Source organism: Amphiura filiformis, chromosome 16 (genome assembly GCF_039555335.1).
Source record: "Amphiura filiformis chromosome 16, Afil_fr2py, whole genome shotgun sequence".
NCBI lineage: Eukaryota > Metazoa > Echinodermata > Ophiuroidea > Amphilepidida > Amphiuridae > Amphiura > Amphiura filiformis.
Genome location: NC_092643.1, coordinates 21992812 through 22018338, shown reverse-complemented (window position 1 = coordinate 22018338; position 25527 = coordinate 21992812). Strand labels below are relative to the sequence as shown.

The 25527-nt window shown below is 35.0% G+C and overlaps 1 protein-coding gene across 1 annotated transcript in view; it reads right to left on the bottom strand.

The window, feature by feature from the left end:
* The window catches only part of LOC140135728 (probable G-protein coupled receptor CG31760), a 204882-nt gene extending 181001 nt beyond the window's left edge, over window positions 1–23881 (bottom strand). The window contains exon 1 of the mRNA XM_072157329.1: window positions 22956–23881. Within this exon, the coding sequence (XP_072013430.1) occupies window positions 22956–23673 (718 nt within the window). The 5' untranslated portion in view covers window positions 23674–23881. The remainder of the gene's footprint in view (window positions 1–22955) is intronic.
* Window positions 23882–25527: the final 1646 nt, after the last annotated feature.

The window sequence follows — 25527 nt, the reverse complement described above, 5'->3', positions numbered from 1 at the left end:
GAAGCAAAGCAGGTCAATCTTCAAATTGCATCTAACATCCGTTGCTTATTGAGCTTGAATTGTAAGGCTAACCACGATAAGAGTAAAATATTTGTCAAAAAAATAATAGTAGTATCGTGAAAAGGTACGTTTTGTTATTTGCTTTGGGAAGATATTTTTAATAATAATAAAAACAAGATTGGTAGGAAACGACGTTATATAGTTATGACCTTAAACAAAAGCTTACAAACCGTTACAACAGTGGAGTAGATCATTTGCAACGATTTTATTTAATGACATTAGTTCGATTGCAGTAAGTTTGATAAAGAAAATATTATTTAACAAAATTAATATGGCAATTAAAAGAATAAGGAATATAAAAATACTAAAAGCTTAAATGAAAGATGTTTAAAAAGCATGATATTAAAAATAATAAATATTCTTGGATTTTAATCACACAGTAAGAATATTTTCATTCATCACTGATTATATTACCAGATTATGCTATGAATTTGGATGAATATCTTATGTACACAATTTCAATTATGTGATCTTCGTTAGAGATGGGGGAATAATGTACCTGTGAAAACCTACCACCCCGTATGATTTACCTCCAAAGAGAGATTGTCGGTGGCTTTATGTCTATTACTATGGATGGCGGATAGCTTCAAAGACACCTAAGATAATACGCTAACCTTGGAAGTTACGTCTAAGAATATAGACTTAAATCAACAAATCACAGTACCAGAAATCCCAAACAGCCAATCATCTTAATCGTATTCAATTATTGACCAATGAAATCTTAGACGCCTAAGATTTTACACCCCTAAGGTTTTCTTAGACATCCAAGATTAGTCCAAGATTCAAAATTAGTGGTGGACGGTATCGCAAATTAGAACACTCACAAAAAAACCTTGACGGCTATTAACAGCTCGTAACCTTTACTTTGTACATGTGATACTTGTGAAAAGGTCCGTGATGTGATCAATAGAGAACGTAGGCAAATAACACCAGTCAGGTCACTTCCCATTCATTGTTGTGGGATTAAAACAGTGGCGGCGCCACGGGGGGCATGGGGGGGCAAATGCCCCCCAGTCAGAACTCTTGCCCCCCTGTTGGCCCCCCAGAAAAAAACCCCAAAACTTACGAAAAATTCCACTTTTTGCGGTAATTTTGCGCAAAATTTGTTGATTTTGCCCCCTGAAATTCGCTTTGCCCCCCTAATGCCCCCCGAAAAAAATTTCCTGGTGCCGCCACTGGATTAAAATGCTTTGCCATTTTTAACTGGTTCGATACTCGAAGGCCTCGAAGTGATAATGAATATCCCCTAAATTATCGAGGTGTGGGTAAGAGGTAAATACATATGCAGAAGATGTTATTGGCATGTGCAGAGCGCAGTTACTCTCTCCATCTGCATCAACATCGGCTTTTGGCGCATTTCAACTACATCTGCTCACCCCGGCTGCTCACTCATCTATCTCTTACCAAATCTTACAAACATACATGAGGCCGCATGTAAGCTATAATGTCCTATGTAAAATACGTTTTATCAGATGCAGACTGTTCATTATATGATGTCTGAATAGGTTTGGTCAATTTCAGAACATCTGCAAGACACTTTCAATTTAATTATTGTTATATGTGACGTGACATGTCAAAAGGAGACACTTTTGGGCAGAATCGTAAATGGAGAAATAGCCAAAAATCTGCCTTGGGGTGATTTTTTCACAATTTGGGTTTGTTGCGAATTTGTGATGTTATTAATGTTTAAAATATTGTCTGACCAGAATATACCTGGCATCTTGTATTTTTTGAGACATTTTCAAGGTAATTCCTACTCTCAACATTGCCAATAATATTTTTAAAGGCCGATATCTCAGTTTCCAATTTTATAATACCATAACTACCATACCGAACTCAATATCTTCGCTTAGGAATATCCGATTTCGTTGGGGAAAACGGCGTTGTGGAGCAAAATATCTCTATATTTAAGATATGTAAAAACCTCAAAATTGATAACCTGCCCAAAAGTGTCTCCTTTTGACATGACACGTCACATATTATCAATGAATATGATTCTACCACCATATCCGGCAGACGCAAACAATCATGATGTAGAATAAAACATGAAAAAAGTAATAAAAAAAAAGCATAGGCAATATTGCCTAAAATAACAAGTACGTTCTAGTCTCATATTTATACCAATTTGTGATCATCACGAAGCGTCTCGTATATGAAAGAAGCTGACAAATGTAGACAAAGTTGTATCACTGTGTATGCATTATATCATCATCTTAGGTAATCCGTTCTATCTGTACCTTATTGGCGCTCCCGATAATGCAAACTTACTCTGCAAAGTGTCAAAAAAGTTGACAATACTGATCCATGGTTTTGTTCGCGAGAATTTGCAACTAGCCGAGCGACAGAAATGGCCATTAACTTTGACATAAAAGTGATTTTACTGTTATGTATTTAATTAATTTGATATGAACTTACGAAGTTCATAAATGACAAAGAACATGGCTAGTAGTAGTATTTGGATAAGTGATTTTTGGAATTGATTTTGGCGATCTTAACAATATGTAAGACAAAAGACAAACTTAGGTTAACGTCTTGTAGAAAAAGGAATCGCGCGTATCTTTTTAAATAAGGAGCTAGAAACATGCAAGCATATCATGCTAGTCTCAGCTGTGTAAAAATGGTATACTACCATATGCATCGATAGTAACATCAATTCAATCCTAATAATGCAATAATACCCATAGGATGAACCCGTGAAACAAAACTACACAGGTGTCAACAATATTCATGGTTTTGCACCGTTATCCTATTATCCATACGAATGAAGATAAATGCAAGATCGCTATCCTAATCACTGACGCAGTCTAGACGGGCGTTAAATGTTTGGGAATGGTGTTTAACAAAACGTTCAAAAATGAAATGTATTGAAAATAACACGAAGCGTTTTTATTCAAAAACCAAATCACATATCAAATACAAGACATACATATAATTTTTTACATAGATTGGGAACGAATTTACTTTGAAAAAAAATTGTTACCAACTAAAAAATGTCGTTCGCTTTCTACATACTTTCACGCGGGAAAGGCTAATCCTTCATATGCAATTTGAAACATTCATGTAAACACCTGCACCACCTGCTTTTGTTCTTTATTGCGTTAACATAAATAGCACATACACCTGCTGTACATACCATGTCATACGGAAGATCATTGCATTATGTTGCATCGATGAATAGTTTGAAATATAAACAATAATACACGCTTTAAACTAGTTTAGATTAAAGGGTGATGATTTAAAGACATTAAAGATACAGTTTCTGTTACTTTAAAGTTAACATAGTATCTTTGTTCTTTAAAATATGGATTGTTGGAAACAGGGGCAAGGAATTGATTTTAACGTCGCATATTACAAAGAATAAAAAGGTTGTTTGATAATGTAAATACTGTATGCTTTGTACGACATTAAATAGAGGAACAAATCAGCTTTTAGCGTTAATCGACAGCGCTTTGAATAACTTTGGTGGTATGTATCAAATAATCAGAGACTTTAAAAAGCATTAATGTTTGAAAAGTGATACTTATCGGTACAACTTGAAATCTGTTTATAAAGTGAAGAAAACAAACGTAATGAAAACCGCAGATGGTTATAATGTTTTGTAGAGATGAACAGGATAATTTTAAGTATTAAAGTTTAAATTACTTTGCTTTTAGGGTGATTTATTTTGTTTTCTTTCTTTTCGTCTTGACAATAAGTACCAGTAATGTTCTTAGATGTTTTGATCATTCTCGTTCAATCCTGTTATGCAATCATATCGTGACATTAAATAATATAACAAAATTGATCACCTTTTAGGGTGCATTTGAATTTATGTAAGAGATAATTTTTAAATTGATTTTCTTTTCAAGTAAAAGGCATTAACACAAATCTTGTTCTTGACATGGCCGTGTATTTTATTTAATGACAGTATTTGTGTTAGAGGTACCATCTGCGCATTAAGTAGATCAGCAGAAGCGTACCCTACGGATGAACTTAATCCTTTGCAATAGGTTGCAAAATTGCACAGAACACATCATTCTAATGACGTTCCCATCAATGCAAAGCAGTAGAACTGCACCAATACTAGGCATTATTATGATGAATCCACGTGTGTGAAAATATTGGATCCTAAATACAATAATGATACTATTTTTAAACCTCATAGCTCGACCAATAAATATGGGCTTAATCGATCCAATTTTATATCATACTTGTACCCCGGGGGGTCACTCCTATTGTGGCCTGTACACCATCCGCGATAATCAACTTTTGAAAAGCAAGGATTTAACCCTTGGCTAAAACGACACCCTAAACAGGGATTTCATTCCTAACATCAAATTTCATACCCTAAATTTCATTTCCGCGTATTTAGCAATTGCAATTTTGCTACCCTTCTTTCTACTTTTTCACGTTTTGGACACCCTAGACGCGATACGCGCGTATCGTGCCTACCACGAAAAACGACCCTTTTACGCGTTTTCATTATCGCGGATGGTGTACTGTCAGGCCACAATGGGAGTGACCCCCCCGGGACTTGTACTCATTTCATTTTTTGACGTAGACCCCAAATATCACAATGTAAATCAAAATGTGTAAAATCTGTGAAAAAATTACAACATCTAGTGTTGCAGACTACCTTGACATTTTCGCGCGCAAGGTAAAGGATTAAAAACACACTTATCGTTCAGCGCAATGATATTCATGATATATCACCACTGCTATACCAATACTAGGCATGTTTGTACTCATTTGAATCCATTTTTGACATAGATTTCAAGTATTGCAATGCCAATTTCTCAAATTTCTGATAAATAACCTCACTGTTGATGTTGCAGACTACCTTGACATTTGCGCGCGCAAGGTATAGGATTGAAAACAAAATTATCGTTCAGCGCTATAATATTCATGATATATCACCACTGCTATATCCGATTATTGGGGCTACATTCGCATTAAATGATCTACATATTCCAAGTCGAGTCGTTAAGCCATTCCGTATAATTGGCAACATTAATGTTCGCTCGCAATGGCGTCTCATGTTGAATAAACTGTTCAAACTTTTAGGTTCAAACGTAAATGAAACGTCAGATCAACTTTACCTGAACGTAAATTCTTTAATATAGAGAAAGAGAACACTAACAAAGGAAAGTGTCTCAACAAAACTTTACCCGTAGGTAAATGTCGGGACAATTTGTGTAAAAAGCATGCTTCGCCTGAATGCTTAGCATGTTATCTTTGATATTTAAGCAAAGAGGTTCTGCGATTCCAAGGTGAATGGTCTTGACATACAGACACAAACTTATAAACAGTATATCCGTCACTTTAGCTCACCTTTCAAGATAAACACCGCTCTATTTTAGTGCTTGATAAATTAATACAACTGCATGTTTATAAATTCTGACTTTCCAATTAATTGTCAAATACTATTGAAATTTGCACTAAAAAATAATGGATTTGTTTTCTGATTAAAACAAAGTATGTACCAGCAAAATTAAAAAGATGAATACGGCGTGATCGAGTTCTAATTTATATTGATGAGTCTGGTAAAGGAGCGTACAGCTTGTAAAAAATGAAATAAAAAAAGAATGTCATGGTTTTTAATATATAATTTGGATTGAGAGAAATAATTTGTCCTTGCTTCAACCACCCGTATTACAACAGTAACGACGATATACGTATCAAACTATTGCCTTAGCTTGTTGCTAAAATCATTTTGACCAGCGTCACCTTAAAAGTTAATTACATCGACAAAGCCATAAGTATCTAATATATTAAATTCAATTCAATTCAATTTTATTATTTATCTCCATGAAGCAATAGCGTATATTGACAGTTCATTATTTAATTTCAATGTGACAGTACATGTACATGTACGTAGCCAGAGTTTACACATAAACAATGATCAATATAACCTAATTATAAAGGCAAAGTCCCCATTACCACACACATAAAATGTTAATTTTAAAATTGCAGCCAACGAGTTAATAGTTGAGACTTTAAAATTAAATTTGATTTTCGTATTGTACCACTGCATTAATTTTATTTATAAGTCTCAATGTTTTGAATGTTGAATAAAAGGATGAAAACACCAGATATTTGCACACAATCCCAATGCAAGGTATGGTCAAAATGTGCCACATGGGTACAAAAGGCAGACATACCAAGGCCAGAAACCCCATTGGGTTATGGGAATATATTTAAACATCGAAACGTTGAAGAACAACATAACAGAGGACCAGAAACACTCTCAATCACCACAATAGACCAAACAAACAAAAGAAACAATTTTGAATTTTAATAAACCTGTTTAACTATTTTTCATACACTCCTATATAGTGAGAACCAATCAGAGCAAACGTTAGTAAATTACTAGCCGTGCATACATGTTGTACAATTGCACGGGCGCACACTCCGCGTAGTACGCGCAGTGCTTTTGGACGCGTTCATTTTACTTGCGGGGTGATGCATTTATATTTGCTTGCATTTTCCAACATTTTTAGTGACAATTTTGTTAATAATGCACTTGTACTTCGGGGCTCGTGCATTAGACGCATCAACATCTCAGTACGCGTGCATTATTTTGTGACAAGTGATACGCATGTATTAACCTATAAATAAATAACTGTTTTATAAAAATGTGCATACATTAAGATATTTTACTATAAATCAATAGATTTGTCTTTGCTACATACAGTCAATATTTCTGGTGTCTTTCGGGTGGATTATGTGATAACATATTCATTATTTTGTAACTGTTGTGATATCAGCAGCTCTCGAGTACATTGACATTAAGCATATTGTTATATTGCAAGCAGATCAGAAACGCAATACCCAATGTGAGTGATTATTCTTGTATCCCATCCCATTTATAGCATCTAGATTTACAAAAAGGATAGAAAATCCTAGTTGCCCCAGTTTTCCTTATGCCTAAGATGGTGTGATCTATACATCCCAATTTCCCTATATCCATTTTCTTCTGGTCGAAAAATGTATTTCAAATTTTAAAATATTTTCTGATATCCTGTATTTACGGTACAGGATGATAAGCGGTTGAAATAAGACGCAGAGCCTGTTTCATATTTATATTTTGTTCTGGTATTAATGTTGACATTAATATGTGGTATTTTAACTGTGCTATAACCAATGTATTATTCACTGGGTATCGAAAAGCAATGTACATACTAGTTGTACCATTTTTAACAGGAGTGATATTTACATTCATTATCAAAAACTTTGCGTATTGAACATTTTAGTCAAAATCCTATCAAAGTAGCGTCACACGTAAACGCTGTCTCACATGTTCCTGTTCGATTTCAAACTAACTTTCAAACAGGTCATGATTAGATTCCTATTGGAAAATCTTCTACCAGTCGACGTGTTGTATATGTTTAAATATACAACACTTAAGAGCTTAAAAGACACACATATGTGGCATGTCGAGTAGTTTGCACTGTGTTTCGTGGCAAAGTATTTTAACACTTTTTATCGACAGAATTCCTCATAGTATGATAAACCAGCAGCAGGACAAAATAGAAGATAAGCCAGTATATTACTAGGTCAAGGAATGAAGCCTACATTACTTTCTTAATATTAATACACTGTTAAAATGCGGTGTAATTAATAAGCGTAATAAAATATAGATCTCAATTAAAATAAATATCAAGGGCAAGGTAAAGTATAGATCTCAATAAAAATATCGACAATTTTTAGTTAATAATTTCAATTATCATCCTCTCCAAATAATCGATGTAAAGATGCGCGCCTGTTAAAATATAAAATAGTTGATCTGATGTTTGTAATACAGATGAGAGGGTGATTGATTAGTGGAGGCGAACACGAAACCTGAATATTGGTCACGATATGCTGCTTAGAATCACTTAGAATAGTGCCTGTTATCTCCAACCATTATCCCTTCCCTAACCTTATAGCCTAATCCTAACCCGACCCAACCGTAATCTAACCCTAAAAATTATCTTAAACACCGACTAACCCTAAGCTCTTGATTTGGAGCTTGGCGCACAAGTAGTTTTAAGCCTTCGTTTAAAAGGTTGCAGAGATAGTCTCTTTTCCTCTATCTCTGTCTTCTTTTCCCTCCGTTTCTCTGTCTCTCTCTCTGTCTCTTTGTCTCTCTCTCACTTCATGTGTCTCCCTATTTATTTATTATGTCCATCTCGAATTCTAAAGAACCTTATCAATGACAATTAAGCAAGCAAACGTACGATGAACAAAGCACTAGTCCATTAACCTTTAAATAATTTAGCCAGTCTAGTTGAATTGCAGTCATCAACCATACGTAGAAGTAGTTATATAAGCTCTTAAGTTATTTATGTGGTTGACCATTTCGGTTTTGAAAGTACTAGCCGTTCTGCCCAGCAATCGACCCAGCATCGATAATGTCAATACTGATGTAGGTCATGTACCACATTTAATTTAGTTTGCATTACTGTAAGTAGAAATCAACTGTTGTTCAATGATGGAAATGTAATACGGTATCGTTCTTGCTAAGGCGGATGATAGAATCATATTTAGTTGCATACACGTATATTAGAGCCGGTTTTGATAAAGCAAGAAATTATCATCATAAGTCTTAATGGAAACTTACTTTTGTGATGATTTGAATTAGCCCTATTTGATTTTGTGTTAAGCATTAAGTAAAACACGTCAATCTTCAAATTGCATCAACAATTTTGTTTATCACATGTATATAATAATAGCAGCATGGATACTGATATTGGTATACTAGAACCACCACCCCTCGAACAGCAGTCGGTGAAAACAAAGCTGATCACAAACACGACATCAGCATAGACGATGTGGAAGTCATCGGTAGAGAGGATCGTTTCTGGAACAGAAAGATCAGGGAAGCCATAGAGATAAAGACACTAAAACCTACATTCAACAGGGACACCGGATACGACCTGTCATCTACAATGATCTGCTGACACTGGACTACACATCGGGTGGTCAGGTGACCGGAGGATTGCAAACACTACGCTGAATGAAGACGCCGTGATGGTGTCGCAAGCTATATTACTGCTAACCAAGACTCTGAAAAAGGTAGCGTTTTAAGCAAAAATATATAATAATAATAATAATAATAATACCGCATTCGAAAGTATCAAATATTGTTATGTTCGTGTTCGCATGGTAGATTAAAAATACTGACAACTTTGAAAAGGCGTTAAATATGACCTTGAGCATAAGTCTTAAAGAAGTCTAAGATTGCATTCAATAAATTAATTAAAATGAAATTAGCCTCGATGTTATTGGAATAGTAAGTTGAAGAAAGAAAATATTATACATTAAAATTAATATGGCAATATAACATTAACAAAAGCTGAAAATTGAATATGCTTAAACAGCATCATATTAAAGATAATAAATATTTTTTACTATTTCAGAATATTTCCATTAGTTACTGTTGACACTAGCAGATTATGCGTTTAATAATACATATATTTTGAGTGCAGTTATATTGCAGTTATATAAACACTTATATTTATACTTGCGGGAAGGGTGCATATGTATATCTGTAATGTTAATAATAGTATGTAGCATAACAAATAACAAAATAATAAAAGAAAATAACAAATGTCGCTTTTTGCTTTGCATTCTGTTGTCTCATGCTATAAGTAACTGCCACCCAACACGTTAAAAAACTCACCACATTTAAGCAAAAAAAACAAAATAAAAAAAAACACCAATGAGCACTCGTCGAGTTGGATTCTTAGAAATACAAAAGTATATTAATAAATATCTAGTTAATAAGAATGGAAGATTATATACAACATTTCAGGTTATGCACTTTTCATTAAAACAATTGTGATTATATTGAAGTGATAATAGCTACACCATAATACAGTCATATGCGCTCTGTAGGTCATTCCGGATTCTATCAACTCTGACAATAATTCTTTACAAAGACGATCATAAGACTAATGAACTTCAACACAAACATTGCATTATTCATGTAGGATGTTTATCCAAATATCAGCTTTAAATGCATCCTGTTATTGCTGTTTTACACCGCTAGATGCAATAGTTGTTCTGCCAATATGACACTATGACGGGGAATACAATTATTGGAATTGCATCTTTATAATTAATACTTGTGAATACGAGAATACAGCTTTAAACTACTTCTAATCCACTATCTCAAGAGACACTACCCTGAGACTGGGCTATTTGCATTCTACAGATTATCTTTCACTTAGATTCTACAATATGACTTTTAATTATATTACATGTTTGAATTCCAAAAAAATATGGAATATATGGTCATCCAAATGGATGTAAAGATCAGCAGATGTGTGGTTAAAACACGTGTATACCTGTCTGCGGGCTTTATAATTAAAAAGGATAGCCAAAGCAAACAGTACCTAGGGATGGTAAATAAAGTAGTCGTGTAAATCCCGTAACCTCGTATGATTTACCCCCAAAGAGAGTTAGTTTTCAGTGGCTGTACCTCTATATAACACTATAGACTAGGTAAAGAATCAATGTGCGCTACTTTCTTTACTTTACAATTGTGGGGACCAAACTGACAACAAATCTAGGGATCTTTGGATATGAGAACGTCCGGGTACTCGCACCTGATGGAAATATTTTGGAAATATTAGATGCTTTGCGATTAAGATGCTTCCAAATTTTCAACCGCTAATGATACTTATTACTTTTTAAATGGTACCATAGTTGCAGAAACATTTGATCCAGCATTTGATGAAAATTAGAAAATATATATCATAAGCTTTAAAATGGTATCTCATTTAAAGGCTTAATGTACGATTTCCTTCAAATTTTAAATAATACTAGTAATAATTATCGGGAATGGTTTCTGTTAATTTTGAGCTGAAATAACGAGGTAAAGTGAAAGAAACACTGCTTGTTATTTTGGCCGTTTAACACACAGTTCTATGGAAGGACATAAAGTCAGAATTCTTTGAATTATGACTTTATGTCGAACTTTGCTCTGTTTACCTACAAACACAAGAAATTTGGCTGATTCCATTTAGGTGCAAGTTGTGACATGTGTAAACATTACAAATATGCCAAAAAATCAGGTTTGAAAAAAATTAACCAAATTCATATTATAAGATCGTACATTATGACTTTAACTTCAAATGATTTCCAGAAGCGGGGTTATGGTTTGTTGAACTCTGCTCCTTCAAGAAAATGGTACCTTTTTTCGGTTCCACACGTGTCTCTTTTTCCACATTGCTGGTAATATATCAAACAGTCATGATTGGCGGTTTGAACAGGATTTAGCCAAAACAAACACAGACTAGAGCTATTTAAGGATTTGATAGAAATAGGTAGAAGCTTATTATCCTCTTCAGCAATAGGATTATTGATTGCTTTAAAAGGTGCGTGACTAGCGATATCAAATGAGATACATATCGCACCAAATTGAGGTACCTATGAATACGACCTTAAACTTTTGATATCAAATTTGGTATCAACCTTCGAAGGAAAGTGTACAGAAAATTATTATATAAATTATTCTCTGATTAAATGGAGATGGAACTAATGGCGACTTTTTAATTTGGCTGTGTTTACTTTCAATATTATTATTGTCATATTTTCATTGTATATAATTCTATAGCCATATCTGGCAGACACAAACAATCATGGTGTAGAATAAAACATGATAAATATTTTTCAACATCTTTGATTTACTCTCGATGACCTTAGTTGCCCAAAATAACAAGTACATTCTAGTCTCAAATTTATACCAATTTGTGATAATCACGAAGGGTTTCGTACATATGAAAGAAGCTCACCTGACAAAAGTAGATAGTTTTACTGCTATGTTTCATGTTATTTCCATCTATGTATTATTGGAACTCTCGATATTGCAAACCAACAAACTGTCAAGAAAGTTGACAGAACTGATCCATATTGAACACTTTGCGCGCGCAAATTCCACACTAGGCATGTTAGGCGAGCCATACAAATTACAAATAAGCTTGACATAAAGTGATTTTACTGTCATGTCTCAAATTCATTGAACTTAGATTCATAAAGGATAACAAACACGCGTAATATTGCATAAATTATGTTTTGCATTTATTTTGCAATCTTAATCATATTAAAGACTAAAGACAACCTGTTCTAGTTAAGTCTTTTAAGAAAACAAGAATTTCGCGCATTTTCTTAATAATTCGCTAGAGCCAATAAAGCACTAGTATATTAAACATACATGCTAGTCCCAGCTGTGTGAAAATTGTACCATACAACATAATACATTGATGGTAACATCAATTCACAATTCACTTAAACCAATCCCAATGCAAGAATACCCATAGGACGAACCAGCCAGGGAAACACAACTACACAGGTGTCAACAATATTCATGGTTATCCTATTATCCATATGACTGAAGATAAATGCAAGATAGCTTTCCTAATCATTGACGTAGTCTAGCCAGAAGTTAAAAGTTTGCGAATGTGGTATAAAAACCCATTCAAAACATGAAGTATATTACTAATAAAACGATGCGTTTTCAGTAAAAATTAAATCACACATCAAATGCTAAACATACATAGCCATTCTTTACATATGTTTTGAACAAATTATCTTTGAAAAAGAAAAGCCAAAATTATTACAAACTGAAAAAAAAAAAACGCTTTCTGCACAGTACTTTCACTCAGGAAAGGCTAATTCTTCATATGTAATCTGAAACATTCATGTAAACACCTGCACCACCTGTTTTTGTTCTTTATTGCGTTAACATAAATAGCACTCACACCTGCTGTACATACCATGTCATACGGAAGATCATTGCATTATGTTGCATCGATAAATATACGTAGTTTGAAACCTAAACAATAATACACGCTTTAATCTAGTTAAGATAAAAGATTGAAGATTTAAAGACAATTCTTTTAAGTTTGCATAATATGCATAATAGTGGAAACTGGGGCAAGAAACTGATTTTACCTTCGCACATTACAAAGAATAAAAAAGGTTACTCTTAATACTCTTGACATTAAACAAGTTAAATAGAAGAACAGATAAGCTTTTAGGGTAAATCATCAGCGTTTTGCATAGCGTTGGTGGTATGTAATCAAAGCTGATGATTTAAAGAAATTTTAATGTTTGAAAAGTGATTATCGGTACAGCTTTAAAACCAGCTTGAACATGTGTTCAATGTCATTTAAATGATATCATATACTTTTAAATAAATTTGATTTTAAGGTTATTCTTTTTTTATTGTTTCATTTGTCTTCTAGACAATCCTTTTCTGGAATATGTTGTTAGATGTTTTGAACAGTCTTGCCTAATCCTTTTATGTAACCATGTAGATACTTGCTGTTGTGACACTAAATAATATTACAAAATTGACTACGTCCTAGGGTGCACTTGTATTTATGTAAAATATATTTTTAAATATCAAATTAGAGGCAATAGCACAAATCTTGTTCATGACATGACCGTGGATATTTTTAATAATAGTATTTGTGTTGGAAGCATCATCTGTGAATTAAGTAGATTTAAAAAAGCACACCCCAAGGATGAACTTAATCCTTTACAATAGATTACACAATCGCAAAAAACACATCCTTCTAATGGCGTTCCCATCAATTTAAAGCAGTAGAACTGCACCAATACGAGGCATATTTGGACTTAGTTGAATGTATTTTTACCATAGATTCCAATTTCTGATAAATAATCGCAACATTTGGTGTTGCAGACTACCTTGACATTTGCGAGCGCAAGGTATAGGGTTGAAAACAAACTTATCGTTCAGCGCTATAATATTCATGATACATTCACATTAAATGATCCACACATTCCAAGTCGAGTCGTTAAGTCGTTCCGTATAATTTTCAACATTAATGTTCACTCGCAATGGCGTGTCATGTTGGGTAAACTGTTCAAACCCTTAGGGTGCGTACCATACAAAAACGTAAATTAATATAGAGAAAGAGAACACTAACAAAGGAAAGTGTCTCAACAAAACTTTACCCGTAGGTAAATGTCGGGACAATTTGTGTAAAAAGCATGCTTCGCCGAGATGTTTAGTGTGCTATCTTTTGATATTTAAGCAAAGCGGTTCTGCAATTCCAAGGAGAATGGTCTTGACGTACAAACACAAACTTATAAACGGTATACCGAGGCGTCCGTCACTTCAGCTCAACTTCAAGATAAACACCACTCTATTTTAGTGCTTCAAATATTTACCTATGTGAACTTGATAAATACAACTTAGTACCTCACGTTTATCTGTCTACTTCATACCTCTTCTTTATCTAAGTTATTGCCAAATATTATAAGAATTTTCACTTGGTTAAAATAACGTACCGTTACGGTATTACAATTTGTGATAAAATGGTGTACTAGCCAAATTGAAACAATGAATACAGAGTGATTGAATTAAATCACACATCAAATGCTAAACATACATAGCCATTCTTTACATATGTTTTGAACAAATTATCTTTGAAAAAGAAAAGCCAAAATTATTACAAACTGAAAAAAAAAACGCTTTCTGCACAGTACTTTCACTCAGGAAAGGCTAATTCTTCATATGTAATCTGAAACATTCATGTAAACACCTGCACCACCTGTTTTTGTTCTTTATTGCGTTAACATAAATAGCACTCACACCTGCTGTACATACCATGTCATACGGAAGATCATTGCATTATGTTGCATCGATAAATATACGTAGTTTGAAACCTAAACAATAATACACGCTTTAATCTAGTTAAGATAAAAGATTGAAGATTTAAAGACAATTCTTTTAAGTTTGCATAATATGCATAATAGTGGAAACTGGGGCAAGAAACTGATTTTACCTTCGCACATTACAAAGAATAAAAAGGTTGTTTGATACTCTTAATACTCTTGACATTAAACAAGTTAAATAGAAGAACAGATAAGCTTTTAGGGTAAATCATCAGCGTTTTGCATAGCGTTGGTGGTATGTAATCAAAGCTGATGATTTAAAGAAATTTTTAATGTTTGAAAAGTGATTATCGGTACAGCTTTAAAACCAGCTTGAACATGTGTTCAATGTCATTTAAATGATATCATATACTTTTAAATAAATTTGATTTTAAGGTGATTCGTTTTTTATTGTTTCATTTGTCTTCTAGACAATCCTTTTCTGGAATATGTTGTTAGATGTTTTGAACAGTCTTGCCTAATCCTTTTATGTAACCATGTAGATACTTGCTGTTGTGACACTAAATAATATTACAAAATTGACTACGTCCTAGGGTGCACTTGTATTTATGTAAAATATATTTTTTAAATATCAAATTAGAGGCAATAGCACAAATCTTGTTCATGACATGACCGTGGATATTTTTAATAATAGTATTTGTGTTGGAAGCATCATCTGTGAATTAAGTAGATTTAAAAAAGCACACCCCAAGGATGAACTTAATCCTTTACAATAGATTACACAATCGCAAAAAAACACATCCTTCTAATGGCGTTCCCATCAATTTAAAGCAGTAGAACTGCACCAATACGAGGCATATTTGGACTTAGTTGAATGTATTTTTTACCATAGATTCCAATTTCTGATAAATAATCGCAACATTTGGTGTTGCAGACTACCTTGACATTTGCGAGCGCAAGGTATAGGGTTGAAAACAAACTTATCGTTCAGCGCTATAATATTCATGATACATTCACATTAAATGATCCACACATTCCAAGTCGAGTCGTTAAGTCGTTCCGTATAATTTTCAACATTAATGTTCAGTCGCAATGGCGTGTCATGTTGGGTAAACTGTTCAAACCCTTAGGGTGCGTACCATACAAAAACGTAAATGAAACGTCAGATCAACTTTACCTTAACGTATATTCTTTAATATAGAGAAGAGAACACTAACAAAGGAAAGTGTCTCAACAAAACTTTACCCGTAGGTAAATGTCGGGACAATTTGTGTAAAAAGCATGCTTCGCCGGGATGTTTAGTGTGCTATCTTTTGATATTTAAGCAAAGAGGTTCTGCAATTCCAAGGAGAATGGTCTTGACGTACAAACACAAACTTATAAACAGTATACCGAGGCGTCCGTCACTTCAGCTCAACTTCAAGATAAACACCACTCTATTTTAGTGCTTCAAATATTTACCTATGTGAACTTGATAAATACAACTTAGTACCTCACGTTTATCTGTCTACCTCATACCTCTTCTTTATCTAAGTTATTGCCAAATATTATAAGAATTTTCACTTGGTTAAAATAACGTACCGTTACGGTATTACAATTTGTGATAAAGTGGTGTACTAGCCAAATTGAAACAATGAATACAGAGTGATTGAGTTCTACATTGCATACAGCGTTTAGCCCTATTTTTTTCGAAAGGAAAGCCTACAATTAATTTTATTTGTTTAAAATATACTTATTAAAATTTGGAATGAGAGAAGTGAAACCAATTTTTTTTTTGAAACAGGTTCATCAGGTTTGGTAATAACGAAATAAACAGGTTTTTAATTTGTCAAAACCAATGAAGAAACTTACTATTTCTTGCTGACAGTTTCGTCAGTGCACCACTGACTTTATCGAAGCTTGTTGATGTTGTGATCCAACAGCTGATGACTGGCGGGAAGTCACTGTTACGTCACTTCCGGTAGTGATCTTAGTCCTACTCGCAGTCTCCACAAGAGGATCATAAACATGACTCAGATTGTAGACCCCCTCGTCTCTGTTCATTACTCCTCGCCCCCTCCTCCTGATCTGAATTGACTCTTTTATCCATCGTGCTTTTCTGTCACTCTCTCTCTAAGATTTTAGACTCCCCCCAATTGATAATATGATTAGCCCTGGCTACATGGTCACTAATAGCTGAGTTCTTAAAATGGCTCTCGGATTCTTTGCGTTTAGACCGGGTGTATTTCTGTTGACTCGCTTTTTCCGCCTCCCTTCGGTGCTCATCTAACCGTGTGCCGAAAGTTCTTTTGGTTTCGCCTACGTAAGTTAATTCGCAGCTACCGCACGGGACTTCGTAAACACAATTAGGAGTTTTGACCGGTTCTTGCTTGTCTTTGGGGTGGACCACCATTTTCCTGATTGTAGTGTGTGGTCTCATTGCGGTTGCGATGTCGTGTTTCTTTAAGGTTCTGCTGATTCTTTCAGACACACCCGCGACATATGGAATAACCACCAGGCCTTTGCTTTTATGCTCAGAAGTTGCGATCTTATTTTTCTTGGTCTTTCCTTGGTGCTTGTCTTCCATTTGTTTCTTAACTTTGTCTATAGTCCATTTAGGATATCCACACTTGGCTAGAGCCTGTCTAATATGCTCTTCCTCTTTGATCTTGTCCTGCTCTTCTGTAACTATTCTGTCTTTCCTGTCGAGTAAAGTCCTGACAACACCCATTTTTTGATGAAGAGGATGGTGGGATGTGAAGGACAAATACTGATCAGTGTGGGTTTTCTTCCTATAAACCATGAGTTTGATGGAATTGTCAGGTTTGCGGACAATTAAAATGTCTAAGAAAGGAATCTGATGATCTTGTTCTTCCTCATAGGTAAATTTTATACTAGAGGTAGTATCCACTTGATTCAAGTGTTCTGTCAAGGTTTCGGCAGTGTCTTTATTTACAATTTCCAGAATATCGTCCACATAGCGTTTCCAGAGGCGGGGTTTGCATTCAAGCGGGGCAGTAAGGATGGCGTTTTGCTCCAACCATTCCATGAAGATGTTAGCAGTAAGTGGGCTGACCGGCGAACCCATGGCAGCGCCAAATTTCTGTTTGTAGATAGTACCGCGAAAGGTGAAATATGTGGTCGTCAGTACAAATTTCATTAACTGCATGATGTCTTCCACCTCCAGGAGCGTGCGTTTTTCAAGTCTTGATCTTTTTCTAACCTATTGCGGATTATGTCAAGGCACTCGTCTATGGGAACATTTGTGAATAGCGAAACAACGTCATGTGAAATGAATTGCTCATTTTCTTCTATCATCACACCACATAATTCCTCCGCAAGATCATACGAGTTCTTAACATGGTGCTCTGTTGTACCCACTATCGGATTGATGATGTCAGCCAATGCCCTAGAAGTGTTGTATCCAATGCTACCTGTGTAGTCTACAATCGGTCTGAGCGGATTATTTGGCTTATGGATCTTAGGCGTGGCATACAATCTAGGAATCACCTCCCCGAGGGCCTCAGGTGGTCATACTGAGCTTGCGTGATCTTTGATTTATCGCGAAGACTAGTGAGAATTGACATAAGGTCTTTTTTGTATTTATTGGTAGGGTCTTTTTTTAGCACCTCATACGTTTTGCCATCACTCAACATGACAATTCCATCAAACTCATGGTTTATAGGAAGAAAACTCACACTGATCAGTATTTGTCCTTCACATCCCACCATCCTCTTCATCAAAAAATGGGTGTTGTCAGGACTTTACTCGACAGGAAAGACAGAATAGTTACAGAAGAGCAGGACAAGATCAAAGAGGAAGAGCATATTAGACAGGCTCTAGCCAAGTGTGGATATCCTAAATGGACTATAGACAAAGTTAAGAAACAAATGGAAGACAAGCACCAAGGAAAGACCAAGAAAAATAAGATCGCAACTTCTGAGCATAAAAGCAAAGGCCTGGTGGTTATTCCATATGTCGCGGGTGTGTCTGAAAGAATCAGCAGAACCTTAAAGAAACACGACATCGCAACCGCAATGAGACCACACACTACAATCAGGAAAATGGTGGTCCACCCCAAAGACAAGCAAGAACCGGTCAAAACTCCTAATTGTGTCTACGAAGGCCCGTGCGGTAGCTGCGAATTAACTTACGTAGGCGAAACCAAAAAGAACTTTCGGCACACGGTTAGATGAGCACCGAAGGGAGGCGGAAAAAGCGAGTCAACAGAAATACACCGGTCTAAACGCAAAGAATCGAGAGCCATTTTAAGAACTCAGCTATTAGTGACCATGTAGCCAGGGCTAATCATATTATCAATTGGGGAGTCTAAAATCTTAGAGAGAGAGTGACAGAAAAGCACGATGGATAAAAGAGTCAATTCAGATCAGGAGGAGGGGGCGAGGAGTAATGAACAGAGACGAGGGGGTCTACAATCTGAGTCATGTTTATGATCCTCTTTTGGAGACTGAGAGTAGGAAGAAGATCACTACCGAAAGTGACGTAACAGTAACTTCCCGCCAGTCATCAGCTGTTGGATCACAACATCAACAAGCTTCGATAAAGTGAAACCAATATTAGAAAAAGTAGATGTTTGTCCGCGCTACTATCAAACATATTACAATATAATGACAATATAAGCATAAAGGTACTGCTAGCTTGTTGATTAAATGCCCCTGACCAGCGGCACCTCGTAAATTAATTTCACTGACAAAATCATTAGTGTCTAAATAGTAACAATAGTGTATTGACATTCCGTTATTTAATTTCAATGTGACAGTATTTAATGTGCGTGGCCACAGCTTGTATATTACAAAAAATATACATTTACAGAAAAGATTTTGCAGTATTCACGCTTATTACACACAGACCAAAACGTTGAAGAATAACATTGCATAGGACCAAGGTATGGTAAAGAAAAGGCCACGAATATAACAGACGATATTTTAAAAACTTAGACTAAATCCAAAATACACGACAAATAAACCAAAAACTTAACACAAACCCATGGTAGTCGATGAACAGGAATTTTACAGGAAAAAAACCAATCAAACACCAGAAGACAAAATAACCTCAAGAAACAATTGTCTGATATCGCCCTTTGTGCAACAAGGTCAAAAGTAATAATTAGTGTAAGTAGTCATAGTTAGAGTTACTACATATGGCACATTCTAACAATCAATACAATTCATTTTTTACTTTATCATCGCAACATAGTATATAAAATGAAACCAAATCCACCGATAATGCCTATGTGATTATCCTTATAACCTCGAACTGTTGGATTACTAGATCAACGCTCAACCAACTGGGAGTGATCTTATGAATCAACAAATGTCATTTCATTAAAAGGATGCAAGTAATGTCATGCTATTTGGTGAAAACATGAGCCCTTTGACTAACACTGTTAAAACGATGTTTACAGGGCAAACGAAAAATATTTTGTTTTGTCGGTTGTTCAGGAATTTTAATCAACCTGTTTAATTGTTAAACAACTGCTGTTCAACCGTTTAAACTTTAAACAGTGTATGCTTGCAAGACATTTTACTGCAAGTCAATTACTTTGTATCTCCTGGATATACGCAATATTTGTGGTTGTTGTTTTGTCAGTTATTCAGTAATTTTAATCAACCTGTTTAATTGTTAAACAACTGCTGTTCAACCGTTTAAACTTTAAACAGTGTATGCATGCAAGACATTTTGCTGCAAATCAATTGCTTTGTCTCTCCTGGATATGTGCAATAATTGTGGTCGTGGTTTTCGTTGTATGGATTATAGGATAACATATTCATTATTTTGTAATTGTTTTGATACAGCAGCTTTCAAGTGTATTGACATTAAACATCAAGCATACTCAGTACTGTTGTAATAATACATGCAATTGAAGCATCGTCTGTTTTTGTTTTGTCGACAAAAATATAATTCTGTAATAAATATACAGCAAAAATATATATTGCATCTTTGTTTAATTAATCTTAATATCTTGTTCAAGTAACTCATTACTTTTTAATCAAGTGAGTTAGCCTAGTTGTTAATTAGATTTTTATTAGCTTAGTATGAGATTTATTTAATAACAAAAACGTTATCATTGACACAGAATTATTTGTCGATATTTGCGACACAATTTAAAGTTTCCTAAATGTTTTCATTATCAATAAGAATTCCTGAATTTACTTATATTTTCAAATGTCAGATAACATCGACATAAATATTTCGGGGGCAAAGACTAAAACAATTTCTCGGTTGCATCATTTTGACCCGGTATTATCGGTGGCTATTATTATAATGTATAAAACATATACCGGTTATTTAGAGAGAGAATGTACATGTAAAGTATGTGACCTTCCAAATAGGGGGTTTAATGTGCTCGTGTAGCGGGGAAAATCTTTTGTATTTTCCACTATTTTGGCCCATGATCGGGATAAATTTTAGCGGAAAACAGGCTCCTCGCCACTTTGCCTTCTCGATTTTCTCTTTCATTTTTTGTCGGAGGGGTACTTTTCTTTTCATTTTCTTGTCAGGGGGCACTATACCCCCTGCCCCCACCACCCGCCGGCTACACTACTGACATCATAATGATTGAATCAAGATAAAACATAACAATTTAAGATGCACTACACACAGTCATAAACCCACAAGCCTCAGCAATCTTTACAAGAATTCGCTGACCATTGTGGCCTAAGACACAACTTATAAACCATCTTCATGATTTTGGACGTAGCGTTTCATTTTTTGTCGGAGGGGTACTTTTCTTTTTCATTTTCTTGTCAGGGGGCACTATACCCCCTGCCCCCACCACCCGCCGGCTACACTACTGACATCATAATGATTGGATCAAGATAAAACATAACAATTTAAAATGCACTATACACAGTCATAAACCCACAAGCCTCAGCACACTTTACAAGAATTCGCTGACCATTGTGGCCTAAGACACACCTTATAAACCATCTTCATGATTTTGGACGTAGCTCTATACAGACGCAGAACCCTAACCAGCCTACATTATATAACCATAATAACCAGGATTAGCTACCCGAGTTTTATACGGGTACACCGAGACAATTAGCAGTAAGTTCCTTGTTTCCACGAGAACAAAAATGACACTACGTGGGCTCTCAAACTGGTACCGTCAAGAACTCACACACCATAGTCTATCGCCTTACCGAATAAGCCAACTATTGCCGGGACTCCAAAAGAGACACTAAATTCTTATCACAGCAAGTCTATTGTACAAGCGTATGTAGTAAACACCGATATCAAACTAATATATAATTCTAAGGGTAAGTAATAAATGAAATGGATTGAATTTTCTATATTTTAGTATTTAAACGTGTTTCGTCTTTCTAAAGACCACAGTTAAGCACTCTGCTTATATTGCTTAACCTTGGTGTTGTGACTCAACTACATTGTCATTGTCACTTTAAAATATGTTATGTTGTACTGGTACATTCAAGAATACTTCACTTTACTAATGCACAAAAAAAAGGTGAATTCGTATAATCATCTTTAAATTTTAAATAAAAGTCATTTGTAGCTTTATATAACATGATAACAGTATCCTCGACATTCTACCACGACATTCTACCATAATTTTAAAATTGACGATTTTGAAAATCGGGACAAGATTAGAAATGATTTAAACTGCACCATTCATAATTCTAACTACGAGTCCCAACTACGAGTCCCAACACCAACACTAAAATTCTAAAGCTTTGTCCAACAATATCATACACTGATAAGAGGCTCCAAGATTATAATGACGCTTATTTATTTATACCTTTTTAAAATTCTGAACGACCAGTTCGTCGTCTTATAAATCGCAAATGCCAATATTGTACGACTCCACTATTGTACGACATCGCGTGTTACAACGGAAAATCGCATTTCATTTCGTGAGCGTTTCGTGGTGCATTTAACCCCCTACAGACGTTGTAAACGGAGTTGATTGGTTTCTTGAATTTTTGCACCTTTCTGCCGACCTGCTTTTTGTTTCCGATATTCAATTTATTCAAGATGTTATGTCTACCAATGACAGGTTTCATATCCTAGCTGCCAAACACATACGCACATTCTTCGGGATAGAAAATCAATAAACGGCTATTCAATATAATTTATCTCATATGTAAACATATCTAATTCCAAAATTTGATTGATTTGAAGTAATTTGATCAATGTCATCAATTGACTATATGGATTGCGTTTACATAATTTGAGCCCGTCATTATTACTTGCTTTGTTAATTAAAATATGATACATGAAATATTGACGATACAAAATAATAGATAACATCGAACTTGGTTTACCATTAACAAGCTCCCTCTGCTTAAGAAGAGAATTTGCGTTCTGACGGGCCTCGTAGAACCACTCAGACTCATTACTCAGATACTTGTATTCCACGCTGAGATCTTTGACATTGATCATACCATCTGGCAATCTGTAGGCGTATGGGCAGAATAAGTCATACTCCTTAAACTGCATATAATCATAACAATTTCCAGCAGCAAATATATCATCGTCGTTTTCAACTATAGAAACAACAGCATTGAAAAACAATTCCTCTTTAGGTTCGATTTTGGACAGGTTAGAATTTTTCCAAATGCGCGTATAAAAATTAGCCCAATCCACCGTTTTTAGAGCTTGTTTCATGTATCTGCTAGGACCATAACTCACTGCTCCACGATCCAAATCAGTTTCGGTTCCTTTAGTACAATGATCGATATTCTGTTCGATCTTCTCCACATAGCGTAAGAACATAGTAACGATATCATCAGTATCATCTCCTGGATCGATATTATCGATTACCCAATCCACGGCATTAGAAACAGTTGATGTTGAGTAAGATTTAACAGGCGACTCGTCTTCAGATTGATTCCCGTAACTTATACAAAATAACAAACTCCAAATGATAAGCGACGCAGCTGTAGTGGGATGCGAATTTCTAAACACCCGAGCAATTCCTTGAGCAGTTTTTGGAAAGCAGTCCGCTTTGGAACTTTTATTGCAACACCTGAAGAAATGCATTTTTCTCTGATGGTATAAGCAAATCTTTCTGTCCGAGAAAATATAAATCAGTGTTATGTCTTAGAATAATACATGGGATATGAATAATTATTCCAAGATCGTTCGTATAAATATTTCCAAATCTGTGAAGCGCATCATGTTTTTACCAAGCACTGTCTATCACAAATAGAGACACCATACTCAAATGGTATATTAAATCCGCGTCCGCCACGAGTGAAGCACTGTATGATTGCTGGAGCTATATACCTTAATACACACACATAGTTTTGGATCATACCATTTTGAAAGTCTGGGTGGATGAAATTGGTGCAGCACGGAATTGCTGGTAGTGGGCAGCGTGCACTATTCTCGATTTACTGGTGTGTATGGTACAACTACGGTGCATCACCGACTGGTCATGATATGTTATTTTAATTACAATAAGGTGTATGATTTCAAATTCCATCTCCTAACAAATAAGTGTTATATCAGCGCTCAAGGTGTTGGCGAGGTCTGTCCGTCCATGTCGCCCAACTATTAGAGTAATATTTCTGCATTGAGGAATATTAAAATGATTTGTGACGCAGACGATAAATAGAGCCAGCCGAAAGCTGATTCTGTCTTATAAGCGAGGCTGTAAAAACTGGTCATCCAAGTTTAATCTTGCAGCTCATGTGTATGATATATGACTAAATTGGTTGACTATGTTATTGAAATATATAAAAATACATAAGTCCATTTCATAGTGGCAAGCTAATCATCTTCCTTGTACATGTTACATTAAGTGTCTTTCCTTTTGTGTGACAGAAATATATATAATACGAGAAGTGTATACGTATGGCTGGATTAAGATATTTTGGCTGTCTTAAAACTGTTTAAGGACCATGTCAAAATAAGCTAAGCGTAATGTGTGATTTTTGTTGACGAGCGTATATGAGAGCAATTTACATCTTTCTGATTACATTTTTTACATCTTTCTGATTACATTCTTGTGTTATTTTGCATTATTATTTTCGTGTGCTGTGAACATATACTTGCTTGATCTACATAATACACACATAATATAAACCTAGTATAAAAATAATGTATAGAGCCTATACTTAATATATAATCTCAAAAGCCGTGTATATTACAGAACTGAATCAACGTATTGTGAACGAGGATGATTAATGAGGCGAACATTAATTTGGTTACTCAGACTGCGGAAATTGCTGCAGTAGTGTGCCCTCTCAAGTATCAACACTGTATCAACGTTGTCAGCTCCTAGTAGATACTGCCTCTTACTTTAAGAGCTGACTGATTAAAACATTCCGACTCCCAAATACAAATATCGTAGTTTACTAGTAGTTATACTACATTTTGACTTATGGTCCAGATTGTTAAAAAATGTCTTCCAAGTAAAAAACCAGGGCCAAATAGGTATGCAGTATTTATTGTGTAGTTTATTTTGAGATACTGTATTACAGTTCTCTGCATTATACATGTTCACTAAGTTCACACATTTCATTTACTTGTAAAATCACAGCTCCTTATTCTGCCCTTATTATCATGGTTATCAGCAACACACGATATGTGATCGATATTTTGAATGATCGGAGAGAATTCAATTTAATGATTTGAACGTATTTGTATTAACGTTAAGGTGGTACTACACCCCTCGATAAATTTGTGTCTATTTTTGCATTTTTCTCAAAAAATAATAACACACTGGTAACAAAAGTTATGTATATTATTGGAGCAAGGAATCCAATTACTACACTGGAATTTCAGTGTCCCAAGACAAGCAGTTCGTTATTTATGATAAGAAATAAGGTACCGCTAGGATGTACCTCATTTCCTATCATATATACTGAACCGCTTGTCTTGAGTCACTGA